General features: G+C 41.5%; 1 protein-coding gene across 50 annotated transcripts in view; it reads right to left on the bottom strand.

The window, feature by feature from the left end:
• The window catches only part of MAP4K4 (mitogen-activated protein kinase kinase kinase kinase 4), a 187,486-nt gene that overhangs the window by 14,342 nt on the left and 151,398 nt on the right, over nt 1-21,746 (bottom strand). For 4 of the 50 annotated variants that reach the window (XM_070236027.1, XM_070236037.1, XM_070236029.1 and 1 more), the window contains exons 16-25: nt 18,729-18,962; nt 17,699-17,805; nt 16,184-16,332; nt 15,320-15,417; nt 13,275-13,450; nt 12,608-12,728; nt 11,373-11,564; nt 9,206-9,323; nt 8,716-8,886; nt 3,404-3,547 (exon numbers count right to left, since the gene is read on the bottom strand). In XM_070236027.1, the coding sequence (XP_070092128.1) occupies nt 3,404-3,547; nt 8,716-8,886; nt 9,206-9,323; nt 11,373-11,564; nt 12,608-12,728; nt 13,275-13,450; nt 15,320-15,417; nt 16,184-16,332; nt 17,699-17,805; nt 18,729-18,962 (1,510 nt within the window). Of the gene's footprint in view, nt 1-3,403; nt 3,548-8,715; nt 8,887-9,205; nt 9,324-11,372; nt 11,565-12,607; nt 12,729-13,274; nt 13,451-15,319; nt 15,418-16,183; nt 16,336-17,698; nt 17,806-18,728; nt 18,963-21,512; nt 21,675-21,746 lie in introns of all 50 variants that reach the window. The other 46 variants (XM_070236026.1, XM_070236034.1, XM_070236028.1 and 43 more) reach the window with 14 other exon arrangements.

Raw genomic sequence — 21,746 nt, forward strand, 5'->3', positions numbered from 1 at the left:
ATAAAGAAGACATGCAGATGGCAAACAAGCATATGAAAAGATGCTCAACATCGTATGTCATCAGGGAATTTCAAATTAAAGGAATAATGAGATACCACCACACTAACCCAAAACACTGACACCACCAAATGGTGACAAGGACGTGCAGCACAAGGACTCTCATTCACTGCTTGTAGGAAGGCAAAATGATACAGCCACTTCGGAAGACTGGTCGGCAATTTGTTACAAAACTAAATGTAGTCTTACCTTACGTTCCAGCAATTACACTCCCAGGTATTTACAAATATATGAGTTGAAAACTTACGACTACACAAAAAGCTGAACACAAATGTTTGTAGCAGCTTTATTCATAACTGCTAAAACCTGGAAGCAAACAAGAAGTCCTTCAACAAGTGAATGGATAAACAAACTGGTACACCCATACAATGGAACACTATTCAAGCAATAACAAGAAATGAGCTATCAAGTCATGAAAAGACATGGAGGAAGCTTAAATGCATACTGCTAAGGAAAGAAGCCAGTGTGAAAAGGCGACATACTACGTAATTCCAACTATGACATTCTGAAAAAGGCAACATACAGACAGTAAGAAAGCTCAGTTGTTCACAGGGCCTTTGGGGGAAGGATGAGCAGGTGGAGCACAGTGGATTTTTAGGGCAGTGAAATTAGTCCCTGTGATTCTGTAATGGTGGATAACTACACGATTGGCAGAACCGTGCAACAGAAAGAGTGAATGTCAATGTAAACCATGGACTTTAATTAACAATAGTTTATTAATACTGATTCATCAATTGTAACAATGTACTACACTAAGGAAAGCTAACAGGGGAAACTGGGGGAGAGGGGTAAGATGGGCATTGCCTATACGTTCTGCTCACTTTTTCTCTAAACCTAAAACTACTGTAGAAAGAAGGCAGCCAGACACAAAAGAACACTTTCCATTTCACCATTTATATGAATTCAGTTCAATGAAGGCAAAGCCAGCCTAAGGTGTTCCAAGTGAGGACAGTGCTTCCCTCTGGGGAGGAGGGGACAGTGACCGGGAGGCAGTGGGCAGGCAGCCCAGGGTGGCTTCTGCGGTGCTGGGACTGCTCCACTTCTTCACCAGGACGGGGGCTACATGGGGGATGGATTCTAACTGTGACAGTTCACTGAGCATCTCTGGACTTTCTGTATTACATTTTATACTTCAATCATTTTAAGTTCTTAAGAATTTTTGAGTGTGGGAAAATACTCAAGATAATACGTTAAGTAGAACAAAGACCACATAGTTTTATGTATAGTGTTTTATTCTCGTAACGTGAGATACATTTATAGAAAAGAGGAGAAGGAAATATAAGAAAATGTTAACAAGAGTTATCTCTGAGATGGGGGTAACACTTTGTTTTATTCTTCCTAAATTTTTTCTATTTTTGAAGCTTCCTACAGTTGACATGTGTTACTTTTATGATTGTGAAAACCAATAAAAGCTACTAAAGGGAAAAGAATACAGAAAAGAGACCAATACATTGTCACTGGTATCAGCTGATTATTGATACCCAGGAATCACCTTGCTCACTGGATCACAAAATGAAATTTAAACCATTTTTAGCTGCAGATTTATTTTTCCTCCAATTTTAAACCCTACTCCCATCAACACTCAAGTTTTAAATGGTTTTCTCATTTAAGTATGAGACGGTGAAATTTCTGCATTTCAGCAAATGTCTTTACTTACAACCAAAAGCCTATTTGAAGACCAAAATAACTGCAAGAAATCTGTTACATATAAACTAAGAAGCTTGACTTAGCAAATAATTAAATCAAAATTGCTGCTGGTAATTATAAGACCTATTTAAAATCTTACAATTTTGCATAATCTTTGACCCTAGCAATACAAATTATTAGTAAATTGTGATCTATGCAACATGTTCAGTAAGCTACAAAGATAATTTGTGAAAAATGTTTATGTGAGAGGGATAAAAGAGGGTAAACTGAAAGACTTACAACAGAAGATGAGTGAGTAAATTTTAGTACATTTATACAAAGACACATCCTGTAGGCACGTAAAATGGGTATCATGGTGGAATGCTCAATGACATGGCAAGAGCAGGCTACATGGTCTGGACAAACAGGACTGGACAGGATCCACCCTAATTGCAGGACAGTGGTTACCACAGGCGGGTGGACAGGGAGGGGATGCTAACTGTATGTATGACAGTGTATTTAACTAAATACATGTGCTAAAACCAGCTAGTCAGTATGTGGGTATCATATTATTCTCTCATTATTATTCTATGTTTGAAATACTGCAGAACCATTTTTATGCAGATTTCCCCCCAAGTGTGTATTTTAAGTGTGCATACGTTTAAAAGATTAGAAGTTAAAAACTGGAAAGTAATAGATGTTGTCTCTGAATGATTTCCTTTTATTTCTCCTACTTGCTTTTCTGCAGTAGTTTCTTACTTTCTATAATGAACATACATTATAAAATTTATACTAAAAAAATGCTCTTTCTAAAAAGAAACTTAAAGTAAGTGTTAACTGATGTAAGGAGAAAACAGAACACAATACTTCTGCCACCATGGCAAAGAATCATCCCTTTTGCATGAAAGAGTCCTGTGGGAGGAAGTGGACAACACAAACCTACACACTGGATGAGCCAAAGTAAACCCACCAGCAACAAGAGGGGAGCGTGTGGGTCATGTGGGAGATCTGTCAATCACAAAGTGCACGGTCCTATGCTTTTCAAGTCTTTTTTTTGGGTCAGGAAGATTGTCTCTGAGCTAACATCTGTGCCAATCTTCCCCTATTTTTTATGTGGGATGCCGCCACAGCATGGCTTGATGAGCGTGTGTAGGTCTGCGCCCAGGATCTGAACCCATGAACCCTGGGCTGGCGAAGGAGACCGTGTGAACTTAACCACTCTGCCACCGGGCCAGCCCCAAGACTGCTCTTTAGAGGAGCCATTAGGTTACGTGTGCACGTGTGGATCACATCCGAATACATTTTTCTATTGCATTATTTTATTTTATTTATTTATTTATTTTTTGAGGAAGATTAGCCCTGAGCTAACTACTGCCAGTCCTCCTCTTTTTGCTGAGGAAGCCTGGCCCTGAGCTAACATCCGTGCCCAACTTCCTCTACTTTATACGTGGGACGCCTACCACAGCATGGCGTGCCAAGTGGTGTCATGTCCGCACCCGGGATCCGAACCGGCGAACACTGGGCCGCTGAGAAGCGGAACATGCGCACTTAACCGCTGTGCCACCGGGCTGGCCCCATCTATTGCATTATTTTAAAATCACGCTACGGCTGTATCTCATTCAGCCATTACGTTAGAAAATGAGCTAACTGAAGTTTAGTGCTGGGAAGTACGATGTTTTTAAACAGTGCTATAATCCTGCTTTACTAAACAAATACTTACCAGATATTGTCACCAAGACATTCAAGCCTTCAAGGACATCCATTTGTTGAAATCGTCTTCGGTTGATCAGAGGATATACCTTCCCTTGGCCACTTCTGTCCAGCAGCATCAGGCCACTCTCTGTCCCCACCAACAAATTCACTCCTGTTTCAAGAACACAGACAAGCCTAAATTTTACTCTGTGCTTGGAAAACAGCCTCACTATATGGAAAGGACAACACCTTTCTGGACAAGAGTGGTTTCCTTAACTCACCCACAAAAAGAAATCCTTAGTACCGTCAGAGGTTGAAGTAACCGAACTGCAGCAATCACCACAGAGGAGTAACGGTGAACTAGTTACTTAGATATAAAAAAGGATGTAAGGGGGAAAACGAGCAAGTTTCATCCCCTCCATGTCCTCCCTGATCCCCCAGTTTCCAGTTCTTCCTCAGTTTCCCCCACAACGTGTTGAGCTCGCCATCTCCTTGGTATTACAGATTCTACATCTCATTAGCCACATGAGACACCAGCACAAACCTTCACCTGACACCATGATCTCTTTATCTTATCCCTTATCATCTCTGTCTTTATCTTCACCAGCAAACTTCCGGAATGAGCTATATATAGCCCACTTAAATCCTTAACAGTTTATGACTGATCTGGCTTTATCACTCAGTTTAAAGTTTTCTTAAAGACCATTCTCCATCATCAAGAAAGAAACAACTGCACTCTGTCCTCTGTCCCTCAGTTTTTCAGGAATATTAAAATATTGTGACCCCCCGGGACGCATCCTGGCTGACTATGCGCCGCCACGGTCTTCCCACTCTCTCCAGCTGCGCTTAGTCTCCTTCCTTGTCCCCACGCACCCTCTCTGCTTCTTAACTACAGACCTCTCCCTTGCTGTCTGTCTGCTGGGGGACTACCTCAGAACCATCACTCCTAATTCCATACCCCATCCTCCCTGCTTTTCTACCCGCTATAAATTTCTACTTCACCTCTGTCATTTCTATCAACAGCATCCCCTCTCCCACAACTGCTCTGTAAGACTAGCTACACTAACCAGCAAACCCTGAGGAGACCTCCGTCCTTTCCCTTTACTCTGCTCTCACCCTCCTTCAGGCCCTGGCCACCTTGTAATTGATGGATAGAGACCTTAACTGAGGTTGTTCCAACAGTCTCCTTCTACTTTCTCATGACTGCACACCAAAACAAGCCTCATCTTCCTACAATATATACTGAGTCATACTGTATCTTCAAAAGCTACACACTCTATATAGAGGAGCATAAAAATGCCTCGTTAACATTCAAAACTCTCTGCCCCTTGAGCCAACTTACTTCTCCCTCCCTATCATTCACTTACTGACCCAAATGCATAATTCCTTGAAAAATGTAAAACGTGTAAGGAAATCCTCATGAATTCTACGGATACACAACTACAGTTCCTAATAGTGTGACCTGACAAAAGTCCCCCATTGAACATCCATTAGGCATACAATGCAAGTTTGTGTCTGGCCCTTATAGAAACAGCATACGTGCTACAGGAGCAGCCCAGGGCATGCTGCCCCACAGATGCCACCACCAAATCACAGGTGCATTCTGGAGACATTCTCTTAGAGCCTGATATGCCACAAAATAACTTAAGAAAATGTGAGGGAAACCTCTGGAATTTTGGGGAAAAGGAGAAAACCTGAACATTCCCTACTCATCTAGAGTGATACTTAAACAAAACCCGCAAAATATGATCATTTGTACAATATAAGGAAAAAGACTTATAAATGCATATGGCTTCCTCTATCATCTGTAATTAAGATCTAGACCAGCCTTATCCAATAGAACTTTCTACTGTGATGTTCAATAGCCAATGGACTACATATGGCGACGGAGCACTTGAAATGTAGCTAGTGCAACGGAGGAACTGAATTTTCTATTATAATTCATTTAAATTTAAATAGTCACATGAAGCCAATGGCTACCATAACAGCCAGTGCAGCCATGGATGATCCTGGTATTTTATTAATCAGGCAACATCACTGCTTTGAATTAGCACTCATGGCCTTACACTTTGTAAGGTTTCAACAAGCCATTATGCTCTTACAAAAAAGAAGTTCTTCTTTAATAAAAATATCACACCCATCAAATAATGACAATGCTAAGGGAAAAAAATCACTGTCCAGTTTAAAAACAGATGATCAGTGTAAAAGAAATCAATGGTTATGCAATGCTCCACTCATTTTCATATAATTTTACTTCTGAGTTGGCCATTTTGCCATGACTACCTCCCTATCAAGGTAGAATTTATTTGGACATTATTCTTAGTGTTTTCTCTCCACATACTTAGGTGAGAATTCTAAATAGCTTTAAAGTTGCTTGCAGCAGAAAAAAACAAAACATTAACTGATCCAGCTGCTGCCAGACAAAGAGTCCGTTCCAAAGGTTTCATTTCATAAAAATATTTCAATATTTTCCTGGTCAATCTTCAAGATCAAGTAACTAAAAAATCTAAGTCAAGAAGCTGGTAAGAACTATGCAAAATATGAGCCTTGTGAAATCTTTCTATTATGTGGTTTCCAAAAATAAATAGCATTCAAACATCAATCAAGATCTAACAGTAAGAAAGAATGAAAGAATAAAAGATAAAGCTTAAAAAAATCTCTTCATATACATAAAAACTGCAGATATTTTGGCACTTACACCCTGCCTTCTAATTCTCCATCATATGTTTTCAAGCACTGTGTAATTTTGTAAAGTACTGAGAACTAGCAGTCGAAGGAATGTAGACAGTCACTGGAAAATAACCACCTTGGAAATTACAGGCCCATGAACAAAATTAAGTTGCACGTTGCAATAATTTTTATAAATATACTTTTAAACCTTTCCAATTGTTAGACATAATTAACATTTATAACGCTAATTGTTCAAACGTAAGCTGTCCTAGGAATTGGAATTGTACTCACAGGAATCCGGTGTAGGCTGGTGGGAAAATGGCTAAGCCCTCTCTAACACGTGATGTAAGATTTCCTTTAAATCCTATGATCAATTCTGATACTACAGGAAAAGCTCTGCGCTAAGTGCAGACAATTCATTATGAACACAAGAATGGAAACAACCATGTTCAAAGGATGTGTTAAAATAATCCTGGCTGCAAACAGGGGGAACTGCCTTATTAAAAAAATTTAATAATTACGTAGCAATTTACAGAACAAAAATCAGATATATAAGGTGATTTAAAAAAATGCTTGCTGCAAGCATTTTCTAGGAAGGCACACAAAAAACTAACCTACCTAACGTTGGTCAGCAGAACATAAATGCGCCAATTTTTGTCATCTCACAACACTATAGTGTCCTCTGAATTTTCTCCTCTTGTTGAGTTATCGATCTAAAAGTACATGTTTTAACTTTTCTGGGTCTAAGTCTTTAAGAGGCTTATTTTTAAACTTAACTTAAAAGATAACTCATGATAGCTATCACAAGCAATGTAAGGAAATCCACCACCGATGTGCCCCTAGCCGAGGAGCGACTCAAATACATGGATTTATAGAGATGTATTTCAACTTTAAGTCATCTTCTTATCTCTTCTGTAACATAATGATAAAATGGAAGCTGCACTGCACTTTCAAAAACATAGGCTCAAGATATGCTGTTTTTCTCAGAGGTATTGGAGAGGTTAACTAGGAAAAATAAGGCTTTTAATTTTCAAAAAATCAGTTAATGTCACCTAGAATGGGACCAGAACTTTGCAGGACATTAGAGGATACAAAATAAGTGTAAGACTGCTACCAAGTGCAAACATTCTGGATAAAAATTACTCGACCAGATTCCAAAGAAGTCACATATTTAACACATTTCGACACTGAATACCACCATTTTTGATGACGTAAACACCTCCAAGAAAGGCCTTTAATATGAATGAAAATGATGGAACTCAGCTCCCTGAAATGAGCACAACTGACATGCACTGAGCACGGGAGCATGTCATGACCACATTGTGACCCCAGCAATCCCCCAAACGACTCTGGCTGCCTCCACCTTGGAGGTTAAAAAAGCAACGGCCTCGACTCATGACGCGGTTTAAACTCCTCAGTAGTGAGGAGGACAGAAATCCCAATCTTAGGAAATAAAAGAGAAAGCAGGTGTGTGTGCCATGGTAGACAGAACTCCTCCAAAACCCTGGGAGAGAGGCTGAGCAGGAGCTTACGAGAGGGGCAAGAGAGAAGTCAATGGACAGACGCACGTCCAAAGGGTGGACGAGGAGGAAATTCTATCATGTAACAGGCTCCTCCTTCAATGACAAGGAATATTTGGAGGTTCGGAAGACGAATGCCAAAGCCCTCCCGCCAGCCTCAGCTGCTTTGGGCAATGTCAGTGGCTGAGAAGGAGGGGGCTGAAGTGGGTGAGGAGAGGAGAGCTAATGCAGTCCCTGTGGGGAATACAGAGGCTGTCGTTGACATTCACGGAATAATCATGTTGAGGAGGATGTGCCATGGACTCAAACCAATGAGTGGACTCCATGTCTCCATTTATACTTGCAATGCCAAGGGATAAAGAAACTTTTCTGAGCAGAAACAGGATCCCTGTTAAAAATAGCCAATTTCAGGGTTCAGGGAGGAGGAGAACAAAAACAAAGTGTGGGACTGGAAGACAAGGTAAGGCCAAGAGAGCATCTACCTGTGGGAATGAGGAAGGTGATGGACCAGGGATGAAGCAGCATCTACCTACGGGAGTGAGGAAAGTGATGGACCAGGGTTGATAGAAAGGCAAGTCTCAGAAGGTAAGATGGCAAGGCTCTGTGTATGACACACTCTCCATGAATATCCTCACATGGTGAATTAAGTTCCGAAGATGCTACACCAACACTGCAGGTATTCAATAGGTAAAGTCACCTCAACAGGCACCTTGTGCAGACTCTTGGCCAGTGGGAGACTGCTTTTAAAAGCTTCATTTAGATGTTAGACCCAAGTGACAAAGATCAAAGAAAAAAATGTTAAACTGAAACATTTAAAGAAAAGCAATTCAACACATTTCTTCTTTCTCCCTATAAAAATGGATCAAATCAAATGTCTTTCTCATCTTTTTATTTTTCTCCTTTACATGAAGAAATGGAGATTAGTCATTGTTTCCAATACCTGATGGCTGAAACAAGGGCAGGCATGCATGTGTACCTACATGATTCTATAGGACAAGGTACAAGGATGGGCATCATAGACGCCTTCCATCTTATCTGTCAACAACTTTTCAAAAAATCCCCACACTATCCAAAATAGTAGTTCTCTAAGAGACCAGTACACTCTTCAGAATAAAAATAAAAGGGTCAGAGTAGCCATTAAGATACCTACCCCATAAGGCAGCACACAGAATCTCAGAGTTAAATCTCTTCTTATATTTACGAATCTCTGGGGTGTCACTCTGTGGCCTAGTGTTGGTGGGATTCACATTGACCACTGAGCCCTTCCGGGTAGGATCTTGCCTTATGGCCTCCGGTCTCATTCCATCACAGGAGAATCCCACTAAAACACAGTACACTTGAAATTATTTTCTGTATACACAAACACTGCGCCTCTCTCCCTCCCCCACTACACCTCAAGTAAATATTCACATGTCATAACCACCTCTTTGTCAAGGAATAGAAATTTGTAAGAAATGTATATGGAAAAGGAAATCAACTGTGCAGCTCATTGCAAATAAGGCGATGCAAGCAGGATGGGCGTTCCTGTATCAAGTCTGTGCCTGCAACAACCGCCATGCCATGCCTAAGCCACCAGAAAGAGCAGCGCAAAGTGACCCAGTCCTGTCTGTCAGCTGCTTTCTTGCTGCTGCTTTACTTACCCACAGAAGTCACTGTTGTCCCACTAGATGGAGAAATCTGTAGTAATCTGGGGTCTATAAAAGGTGTAAAGGAGGAGGAAGATTTGTGTTTCTGGAGTGTGCTACTAGCGGACTGAGTCTGCAATGTAAATTTCAATTTCATTAATACAAACGACATTAAAAAGATGAACATCAAACATTTCAATCCACTGCTATACTGCACTGTTTCCCAAGACAAAGCCCTGCATCTCCTGCATTATTCCCCAAAATGCTCTCGAGGGTGCCTCTGCGTGTGCACAACACACCCCAACAACGAGCTGTTTCACCTGGAACCAATGAAAGAGCTACATCTCTTTTCGGAAATATTGCTCATCTAAGACAGGAATGCTGCAAACTACCAATCAAGTCTACACTTCACGCTCTTAGCTTTTTATTTTTATTAATTATAATGAAGACTCCTAAAAGAGGTTTGACATTTCTTGATCTCAATTCATTAATTGCTGAATTTACTCTCCCGCACAAAAAAGTCCAATTAATCTATGTTAGAATATTGGCAAATCTTAATTTTATATTATTTATTTCAAAGTGAGCCTCTTGCCAGAAAGCTACAGAAGCTTTGGCTACATCGTTTCAGGTGCATCATCATTAAAACCATATCAAACAGGGGCTCATTAGTGAAAGGTGCAAACGACAAAATAAGGCACATCCTTTTGCTCTTTTAGGAGCACTAGTGTTTTGGTTAATAATGTAATTTAAGATTAAAAAAACACAAAGAAAGTGAAACAAATTGTTAAGTGGAAATGTAATGACAATTAAAAACAAAACAAACAGAAAAATAAACTTGCCAGTTTAGTGAGTTAAGGGTTATAGTAAATACTGTACATCAGAGCAAAATGGAGCAAGGTTTAAATATAAATATAAGGAGGAATGTGAGTGGAGGTGGGCTATATCACTGGAGGAAAAAGAACACGTCTGATCAAGCGCTTTCGTCCTGCCCCATTTCACCTGGGGCAGGTGAGAGTCACCACATCCTGGGGCCCGTGCCCTCTGAAGCAAAGGCTCTCTCCTCCCACCCGACTCGGCTGCCTGATGGCAGGCTTCCTGCCCTGCCTCGATCCAGCCGATGGCCAATCTGATGCGAAGCCTGCCTTGGAAGCAGAAGCCTGCCTTGGAAGCAGTCGCCTTGCCCCTGCTCCTCATGGGGAGAGGATTATCCTGATTCGTTCCAGCGAGGGAACCAAAACAAGAGCAGGGGGCGGGCGAGCAGTTAAATGTTTACACTGAGAAGGTGCCATTTTCCACCTCCTTCAACTGTCAGACAAATGCATTTAGACTAAACCTCCCATGAAATCAAACCACTTGTTTAATTAAGTATAGGGTGCTCACGGGGGCCTCTGTCACTGCACTGGGGGCATAACCCTGTTCCAAAGAGCAAAGAATCACCCAACTGCACCCAGACTGAGCACTGCACCACGCCTTCGGACCAGCACACGATTTCCCATTCCAAATTTTAAATTACAAGCATGTTCAGACATTTGCCTTTCCTGCTTAACATCCTAATTTTCTAGGTTTCCCCGAAAAGCATTTGGCTTCTTCTTAAATTGACTGACTGTGAATCTCAAGGAAAGAAACCCTTTTAACAGGGTTGGCAAAAACAAGTAAGAGTAACCAACCAACACTACTCCCACACCCCAAAAAACAAAAACCAATGCAATAAACGATCCAGGGGATTCCTGTACAGGGTAACAGATTTGTCCAGACAAGGCAATGTCTGCTTAACCAAATTTTTCTCTATTTTATTTATTGGATGAAAAGAACGAAAAAGGTAGATTCCACAAATGACTACAAAAATTTCATGCCAGATACATAATGGATCTGAGAACACAGCAATCATTTTATTTAGACTTTCAAAAAATAAACTGAATAAAGAAAGCCATGCAACTACACTTATCTAGAGAAAAGTAAATAGTGAACTGGCAAGTTTGAAGGGAAATTGACCTAGGGTTAAGGGATTTGTATGCAGATCTGGAACATGTTACTTGGGGGTTGGGGAGAAAGGTAGGTGACAGAAGAAAGCGGGTGGGCAGGGAAGGGGTGACGGGTGGTGAAAAGGTCTCCTCTGCAAACTAGCTACTAGGCAGTGCTGGTCTAACCCTAGGAAAGCAGCCAGCTGTGGTGCGAGACATACCTCATTAGTAGTGAGCTTGTCCTGGGGTGTCTGTGGGGACATGGTGGGTGTCGGCTGGCTGGAGGATGGGGAGGAAGAGGTGGAGGAAGTGGAGGAGGAATGGCTTTGCTGTAAGAGATCTGGCAAGAGGTGAATGCGACCGGCAAAGCCATTGCTCTCATGATGGCTGGCACGCTTTTGGTCAACTGCACTCTGCAGAAAAAACAGGCACACTGGTCTTGCTCAAGCGCTGCTGAAATTGCCTATGACCCTACTGACAACTGACTTTGTTCAAGGTGCTGTGTTGACTTTTCAAACTGTTAATTATCCAGGAAAGACCGGAGGAAATTAGCCTGAATTGCTCACACTTCCTTGCCAAATGCTTAAGTTGAGCCAACAGGTTTCAAAGTACCTCATCTGGTGGCTGCAGGACTCAAGCAGTGTTTCACCTGCTACACTAGCCGCTGTTGTCAAAACCACCATTCGTGTTTTCCTTTTTAAATTTTTCTGTCTAAAGCTTTAGAAAGTACCCTGTCGCTTCTTTGAATCGTGGTCTTTTCCATGTTCTTCCCACATTCCATCTGAATGCATTGCCAGAGCATGAAACACACTCATGAAGAAGTCCAAAATACTAGATAGATGCCCTGTTCTATTTAAATGAAAACATAACTTTTCTTATATCTAAGCTAAGAAATGAACAGAGTTGTAAAACTTAGTAATCCAAACTGAGCACATCCAGGTGGTACACATTTAATCTTCAACATGTGAGAAACTAACATGTTGGAACACACACGGGCGCTCCCAACCCTCTGCTCCACGAGGCCCTCCCTGCCACTGCAGCGAGGCTCGCCCGCTCTTCGGCAGTCCTGCCTGACTCGTCACTCCCCCTGCAGCACTGCGGACTCTCAGAGTGGAGAGCTGCTCTGCTACGGCCTGGGACCGGCCTCCCTGCTCTGTGAGCCTGCTGAAGGACTCCCTGTGACTCTTCTACTGCTCAGACAGACTGTGAGACTCAGCGTGGTGCTTGAATGAGGGCTGCCGCAAAACATGCAGAGGAGCAGCAATGTGGGGTGGAGACTGCTGGCTATCTTCTTGGCATGCAGCGCAGACCTGCCTCCCTAGCCCCACTCTACCCTCGGGGTCTTGTTAACATGAAAACAGATGATGATGTAGAAACAGCATGAGTGAGTGAATGAGCAAGTGGGTTAATGACTACAGGAGAAGCTCAGCCTCTAACAGAGAGAAGACACAGGTACCTGGCGGACGATTAGAGTGCCCTCCTTGGATGGGGTCATGGCTGGTTCACTCTCTACATCCTCATGGACAATCATGGTTTTCACAGATTCCGTTTCACCATTGCTCAAATTCAGAGATGACCTATTCAGACAAAATGCCAAAGTCAAGCGTCATAATCCCAGGTGTCAAGGACATCCTGCTTAGATTTCTCACCTTCTCACAGTCCTAAAACGAGATTAGGCTACAGGCATAAAGTTTCCTCAAGGAAAGCAAATGCTTAGCTTTTACCCTTCAACAAAGAATTCTCTGCCAGTGCGGTTCTTTTCTGAGCAAAAATATGAGGATGGACGCTTATGCTTAATTAAAGTAGTAAAACTGAACTGAACTTTCCCTTCTATCATGTTACCAAATTTAAAAAAATAATAAAATACACATCAGGGTACTGGGGAGGAGCACTGACACGCATGCACACAAACGAAGAGGAGGAGGAGAAACATAAAGGCTGCCTGCTGCCGAGTCCACGGTAACCAAACGTTCAAGACAACCAAGTAAACTGGTAGACTGGATGAACTCAACGGTAAATCTGTTCACAGAATCATGACCGGTTGAGAAAAAACTGTCTGGTTCCAAGTGGAAAGAAGGCCCAGTGGGGACACTCTCATCCTCTAAAATACACCCGGGACTGACGCGGCTCTGGTGTCCTCTGGTCCGGAGCTGGGCTCCTCGGCGCCCTCCTGCTCCACGTCATCGTCCTCCTCGTCTGTCGTCCCCGACTCCTCACTGGAGGAGGAGTAGTCGGTCACTTTGTGCGGCGGGCGCACATCTTCCACTGCTCGGAGCTCTTTGGCCAGTGCGGTCAAATCCTAATCCACGGGACAGAAAAGAGAGTCAGGCACAGGGGAAAGAGGGCAGAAACAGCAGACAACAACAAGTTCTTCGTCTAACTCCTGACAGACAGCCACGATGGCAGCTCTGTCAACTGTTTTGTAGAGTATTTGCCAGCATCCTATGAAGGTGAGCTCTTAAAGCTCTTGACAGAAAAGACTCAAAGAAAAGTAAAAATATAGACAAAAAATGGAAAACACCAAAAAAACCCATCAAAGATATTGTATACAGTTCAAATCTCACAATAAAAAACATAATAATCTGCTTATGATAGGCTGATAGTGGGTTTTTTCCAACTAAAAGATAAAAGTCCCGATCGACATGTGTGCAGATAGATCCTTGGAGTTTATCACAGAGATAAAGGCCTGTATGACAAAGTCTTCTTTTAAGGAGATTATCCGGAAAGCAAGATTCTAGTTAAATAGGGCTGATTAAAGTACTTATTTGGTGAAGTTTTTATTTTTAACTCCAACTTTTATTTTTAAAAATTTCAAATCTACAGAAAAGTGAAAGAGTGAAGTGAGCACCAGTACACCATTCATATCTTGCTTCACTGCTTGCTAACAACTTGCCAGATTCATTTTAAAAAGTTCATGACATCTGAAGAAAGGGGTAACAGCGCGTGCTGTTGTGGGCAGGCGGCCAGGCAGCCCTCCATCGCTGCCTCGTCACACTGCCAACGAATGTGAACAGAGAGAAAAGAAATCCACAAAGCGATTATTCAAAAAGGGCTTCATTTCCTTTCACTCTTCTACACTGAGATATTTTAAAACTCAATCAATTATCCAAATGTAATTGCAAGCGTGATTATTATTTACATTCTACATTTTCATATAGAAGTCCAAAGTATATCTTTCTCTACTTGGCAATTGTATTTAGAAGTAAGGACTCTTTAAAAAGCAGGCTATGTAGCCATTTTTCCTTTTCCTTTGTACTAGTTCCAATAGAGCTTTCCTCTCCACAGTTAAGAAAGCTGTTTTCTTTGAGCTTCAATCTCTGAAATACCAAGTGCTAGACCTTGAGCCTTGCTAACAATATCACGATTACAGTGGTGGTTTTTTAAAGAAGTTATTTTAAAAAGTTGTATTTAATAATGATTAAGAAACACATGCAGCAAATTTTGTGTTTTAACAAAGATGAAGCTAAAGTTTAGGGTTTTTTAATTCTAGAAAAGAAGCAAAAGGCAAGCTGAGGAAGGAAAAGGAATGTAGATGGAACACGAGCTACGTTTCAAAGGCAGTTAGAATGCTGCTCTGACACAGAATTTTCAAGAGATGGGGCTTACCACTTCACCCTTCAGTCCAGCAGCAGTTTGATCGAGTCAGAGAGGTCATCGATGATGAAGAGCGCACAGCACAAGGGAGAAAGAAGGGGAGACAGGGGAGTACAGAAATCAATCCAAGCAGGAAATCAAAATTCCAACAGGCTTGAAACCCAACAATGTATACAGTTCCATGGTCAGTTAAGGCAATAAGGATTAAAGAAGAAGGAGAAACAGTCACAACTGCTACCCCAGGTATCAAAAAGCAGAATTTAAGTAACAGGTGAGTTTAGGAAAGTGATGTAAAAAACTTATTCTAAAAGCCAGTATTGCGCATGCCCAACTCATCAAGAATACATAAAGGTTACTGTTAAGCAAAGAGATAAAAAGGCTTTTCTTTCGCTTGTATTTTTTTTAAATGACAAGGTGGGGGCACAAATGTGTCTGATGTTTATAGCACTCCTTCTAATTCCTCACAACTGTGAGGGGCCCCACAGAAAGGACTGCAGGCTCTCAACCACACGTTTTTATAGAAAGATCTGACTCGAGCTTGAAATAGGTAAAACTGATTTTGTGCAATTCTTACAGCAGGCTTAAGAGGTCTAAAAACTTCTTTTTTATCTTCAGGTTTTTTTGCTGCATTTTCAAGGCGCTGAGATGGAGAGCCTTCAGATTTGGACGATGCTGTTCAAAAGAGACAGAAAGGCAGACACATATAAACATAAAGATGTGTGAGAGACAGAGATAGATAAAGCTGGTCGAGCCCATCTGGCCTTCTGTTCCCCCTCACCCTTGCCCAGTTGTGTTAGCCTCACTCATGGCCAGGTCTCCATACGCAGGTCTGAACTCCAGGGTTTCTGACTCCTTACTTGGAATCTCCAGCAGCATTTCTGACTCCTCTCTTTTAGAATGCTCCCTCATCACACACTCTATTTAACATGTGTTCACAATACCTTGTTATGGTATGTCAGTAAGACAGTAGAGGGAATTTTCACTAATCTGTTTTTATAAGTAGGATAAAATAACCAACATTGATGACAATATTGATGGAGTCTATACTGAAAGAAGTGGGTTCAAATCTCAGCTCAGACATTTAGCTAACGATCTTGGATGAGTTACTTAATCTCACTAAATTGCACTTACTTTAATCTGAAAATGGAGACACAATGTATCTATCTATTTCATGGGGTTATTATAAGGATTAAATGAGACAATGTATGTAAAGTGCTCACAATGCTAGGCATGTGCAAGCTCTCAAAAGTTAGCTCTTTATTATTAAAATTATGAGGATGATTAGTGTCATGAGCAACCTATACTCAAACATTGTTTTGTGATTATGCAGCTGTGTAAAAACCACAGGTCTTTTTACAGGACTGAAAAGGATTTCCAATATCCTAATCATAGCCTAATATCGTTTACAGGGAAAGAGAAAAAAAGAAAGGCATCCTACATCTCACTCTGAAGCGCTCCCCGGAACCACTCTGAGACCCAGGGTGGGACCCAGGCTGGGATCCTGAGTTGCTGGACCCCGAGGAGCTGCCACTGCCAGGCCTGGGCACCAGCTTCTCCACTCTCTCCCACAGCAGCCTGGGCTCAATACTGCTGTTAGGAAAGAAGAGGAGAGAACAGCTAATGCATTATTCCAAGGTGTAGTATCAAATAATAAACACACGCATGGTGTGTGCATCAATGTCTCTGAAACGTAGGTATGATGAGAAAAACAACCCACAAACAGCATTTAACATAAAATTCTCCAAAAGTTATAATGACATTATTCATGAATTTTATCTAAGATACCTTAACAAACCAAAAATGCTAAATGATGTTCTACCATTAGTAGACCCAAAATCTTTATGAGGTGTGAGAGGAAATGCTACTGTTTGGTCTAGAAGTGTCGTTATTTCTGTCACAGCTACAAAATCAGTTTCTTTCTATCAAAAATTCCCCTTATATAATTACACACAAAATTATACTGTTTCCAGGCTGCTGCTCTCACCCATCCGTCACTGCTCTCAAGAACTGACACTTATGCATATACTCCTTTGCATGAGCTGTTAGAAATACGACAGGGAACATGGGCTCAATGCATCCCCACATGGACACACCCAGGTGAGAATTAATGCGCAGACTCAGTTACAGAACATCCACAGTCCGCCCTGATCACCTGAGGACTGAGAAGGCGCCCTGCCGCTCCCGAGCTCTCATCTACCTCACTGCTTCAAGTTACACCAAGGTTCCATGTGCAAAAGGCTAACTTCAGACGTTTAGTGACGATCAAGACACAAAACACTCAACATAATGATCTCTGTGTCCTCTAGAATGGTGCTAGTCAACGGAACTTAGTGAGATGATGGAAATGTCCTAGAGCTGAGCTGTGTAATATGGTAGCCACCAGCTACATGTGGCTACTGAGCACCTGAAATGTGGCTACGACAGTTAAGGACATTTTTCATTTCGTTTAATTTCAATTCCATTAAATTCAAGTTTGAGTAGCATCATGTGGCTAACAGCTACTGTATAGGACAGAATCGCTCTAGACCCTAAAATTTTCTTTGGTTAATTCACTGTTTACTGCAGACTCTAAGTCAACCACTGACTCTCTCCTTAGTAGCCTGGTGGTGATTTCCACACCACTCCCAAGGCCCCGGCACCTCCTGCAGATAGTAAGCTCCCTTAGGTTACAACTCTCTGAGGACCTCTCTCCCGCTCCCTGCTGCTCCTTCCACTTACTCTTACAGACAGGGAGTTTTCACTTTAAAACTGCCACAATACACAATCAGATTTACACTCTCCTTTCACTACACATCAATTTCGTGTTATTCATGTTAACGGAATTTATGGCAGTTTTTCTTTTATAAACTGATAATCTCTTTGCCCCAGAACTCCCACGTTTACGAAAACAGACGACAAAGGGCTGCAGGAGACCATGCAGGAAGCCTGCTCTTTAGCTGCGCTCTTCTTTTACCTGGTGGAGTTTCTCTGACCCGCCTGGCTGTTTTGCTGCCCACTGCCCTGCAGTGGGGAATCCCGACGGGACAGAACAGGGGATCGAGACGTTGTTCTCACAGGGACCTTGGGGTAGAAAACATAGCAATTAAACTACTGAACATATGAGAAGGAGAAAAAAGATTTCCCTACCAAAATATATTTTCAAAGCAGTCCTAATCACGTCACTGGCCTTACTATTACCGACCTACCCCCGTCCCTGATCCTCCTCCGCCCTTCCACCAATACAACAGAAAGAGAAAATTCAGTCTAAGGCATCAAAGGCCAGGATGGACAGCCCTCCTACGCTTCTGTAACATTTAAACGATGTTTGCACTGAAGCCTGGTGGCAGGGGACATACAAAGCATTGTGCTGAGATAATGTGAGAATCAGGAAAATAAGCTCAGAGAAACCAAACAATGGTCTACAAATGAATCAGCAGGAAACAAAGACTGATAAGAAGCAAGAAAATATTTAGAGGAAGTAAATTCCAAGTGGAGGAAAAAAAAACTAAAATGCACCTTTTTGTTTAATTTCATCATTAAGTAATTACCAAAAGCAAACAAAAAAAACCCCAAATTTTTAAAAACCCAAATAAAAACAAAAATCCCTCAATTTAAAAAGAAAAAGTAATTTCGTTTGACATTTTTATGCTAATTTTTTTCCTTATAAAAATAATTTGTAGCTTCTGTATAAACTTACAAGACAACAGCTAAAATACATTTTAATTCTATTTGTCCTAAAAGCACATTCTTTACAGACTTACTCTCACATCGTTTTGTTACCTCGTGTTTAAGTACAGAGTTAACACCAACAATGACAAGCTAACTGGCCAATGGCTGACGGTAACTGCCTTACTACGGAACTCTCTCCCCGCTGTAAAAAGTTCCTTAGAAATTCATTGCCCCTTAATTCTGGTGAAGTCACCATACCCTTAATTAAGATAAATAATTTTTTAAAAAATAACAAAAAGGAAAAAGAAGCACACGTCTGTCTTTCTGCTTCTTACCCTTGGAGGCACCTCGTCACTGTCTGATCTAGACCAAGCCTTTTGGGTGGGGTCAGGTACCTCCGACTTAGAGTCAGAACTCTGACTTAGCACCTCACTGCGGGAAGGTGGACATGGGTCCTGAGAGCGAAGATGGTGGTGTGCAAATTTGGGAGGAGAAGGGTCACTGAAGGAATGGGATCGCGAGACAGGGGAAACATTGTTCTTGAGAGATGCCAGGTGGGACCACTGTACCTTACAAGAAAACAAAACACAAAACATTCAATGCGTTCTGCATAAAATGCTTTTCTGGTCAATACCAAATCCAAAGCAGGAACTGGGGGAATGCAAACTGGGGAGGTACAGTATTAGGTAAGCCAAGCAGTAAAACAGTTATACTTTTAAGTGAAGAAATGGCCTGGGGAAAACAATATGTAGAAAAGAACAAATGTACATTTACAAGGAAAACTCTTTTAATATCCAGACAAACATTACAGATAGCAGTAAACATGAAGATTAAAAACAACAGAAGAAGCCTTATAGCCTTCCTGTCCTGAAAGGGGGGACAACGTGCCACATGCACATCCATGTCAAAGCAGAGACTGGACAGGCAGAGAGGGAGAAAAACCACAAGGCAGACATAGCCATACATGCAAACCTCTGTCTCCATCCTCACGTTACCTGGCAGTGTAAGATTTCAGACCAAGTAACAACAAAACAACACATTTAATGAGCAAAGACAAACCCCTCATGTTTTGACAGACTGCAACAGTATAACTTAAAAGCAATCAACTTTTCAAACACACCAACAATTTTCCTTCTTTCTTCTCCCAAGTCTTAAAACACTCAAACCCTACATGTCTCCAGAAGTCTTCATACTAGATATGAAAAAAAGCACTTTGAATTTCTTAGAAATATTCAGTACTACGATTCCCTAAATTGACTGCTGCTGGGGTATTCCTTCTACTGACAATTATAGAAATACGACAATTACTTGTCAACTGAGTTTATCTGGTTGCTCTAAAACTGGGAAAACAATCTCTGAAATAATCTGGATTTTCTTTAAATTAATTTTATCTTTCAAAAATAACTGTCCAATACTGCAATTTCCATAATTCTAGCTATATACTTATTACATCAACGTATTGAATGAAAAATGGAAGTACCAAATCATAATGGGTTCAACCTTTCCAAATGCAAGATTCAGAATTAGTGCCAGGTCTATGATTTCTAGGTCAGGGTTATTATTCCAGTTATTGGTATATGCCCGGACCTCTAAAATGTTTAAAATTTTCAGAGGGAAAAGCATGTAATAACTGAAAGTATGATCTGTAACTGCAACGAAAAGTGGGCTTTAAAATAGATTCCTACATGAAAAAAAGAATGTTGTCATACCTCTATTTTTCAGCCAAAACTCAGTTTAGATAGAAAGAGGAGGAGGGAGACTATTTCCAGGCACTACATTAATTAACTAATATAAAAAGTAGGCTACCTAATTCAGGAATTCCTATTTTCTAAACTGCTGTGGCCAAATAGATAAAGATTTTCTATTTATGGTTGTTTAACTTTCAGAATAAAAACTTCAACCCTGGACTCTTCGTACAAGTGTCATCGAACCTATTCCTGGGCCCTCTTCCCGCCCCTCCCCTGTACGCTGCTCTCCTCTGCTTACTTGTCTTTCCATTCCCCACTCTCTAGAATTGCCGGTTTGCTTGTGGGCCAGCTCTTCTGTGAATCAAGCAACTGCCGATGCCAGGTAAATACTCTCTCCTCCCACACCCTTTGTTTAGGTCCTGGTTTTTTTTTTTAATTCCTCCATACTGGGATTATTTATTGTAAAGTACATTCAAATCCTCATTTGAATTTGTTTTTTAGAACACCACAGCTACTTCTATCACAAGAATATGAACTTTTGTCCCCCAACACAAGCAAACATCAGTGACAAGTAACCTCCGGCTTAATAACTTGCTCCCAATATTCTTGATTAACAACTGCAAGGAGCAAAACATCTAAAAGTCAATTACTTTCAGTGAGAGAGTGGGAATTAGTGTCTTAAGGACCTGTAAGATCTTTGATATGGGTAATCTCTGCTATCTAGTTTCTTCTCCAGAGAGCAGACGGTTCTCTCTTAACCACACAGCACTCAGCCCAGAGGTGCTCCCTCACCTAGACAGGGCAGAATGCTGTGGCCAACCCAATAAGAGGCCATGATCTTTACCCTGACCTACTTCAGGGAAATCCACACCTAACCCATTGAATCACAACCTTTTTTGGATCTTGAACTTGTTGAGAATCTGGTAAAAGGCCCTTTTCCCAGAAAAATATGTACATTTTGACAAACTAAAAACTTCCACATGGAATTTCAGGGCATTCCCTGGCTCTCTAAGGCCCACACATGGAACTGGCCAGGAGCCGAGGACCACAGGCTAAGAAAAGGTTCTGGTTCTCCCTCTATACACTTGTGATACTAACTTCCTGAAAACTAAACTGAAAAATCTTTGTACGAGAGTAAGCAGGCACTTGTTTGGAACATCTGAGTTAGGGAGGGCAAAAAGTTAGACTAAAAGGAGAAATCACTGCATCTAGACATTCTTACTAAGTATAACAAAAATCTTAACCAAAAAAATCCTATTCTTCCCTATCAACTCAGCGTACGTTCTCTTTAAGTTTGTCTAAAATCACTCCTGCTAGTCTCTTCTCTTCCTAAATGCGGTAACCAACCAAACTGAGTATCACAAGCAGGCCCATGGCTCAGCGAGCTCTCGCGTGAGTCTCCTCAACCCGCGGCCAGCTGGCTGTTGCTACCTGTGGCTCGGCTGGTCTCTGCAGGGCAGGATGCACAGACTCGGAGTTGCCATTGGAAAAGGACTCTGATCTGGAAGGCACTGGTGGCTCCAATACTCTGCCTGTCTGCTTAGACTGGGCTTCAGGGGAGCTGTGATTAGTTTTCCTAAATCTATCTTCCACCTGCATCAGAGAATTGAAGATACAACTCAGTGTTAGTAGGGGAAAAGCGGAGATACTGAAGAAAGCCTGAAA

Source organism: Equus caballus, chromosome 15 (assembly GCF_041296265.1).
Source record: "Equus caballus isolate H_3958 breed thoroughbred chromosome 15, TB-T2T, whole genome shotgun sequence".
In the NCBI taxonomy this organism is placed as follows: domain Eukaryota; kingdom Metazoa; phylum Chordata; class Mammalia; order Perissodactyla; family Equidae; genus Equus; species Equus caballus.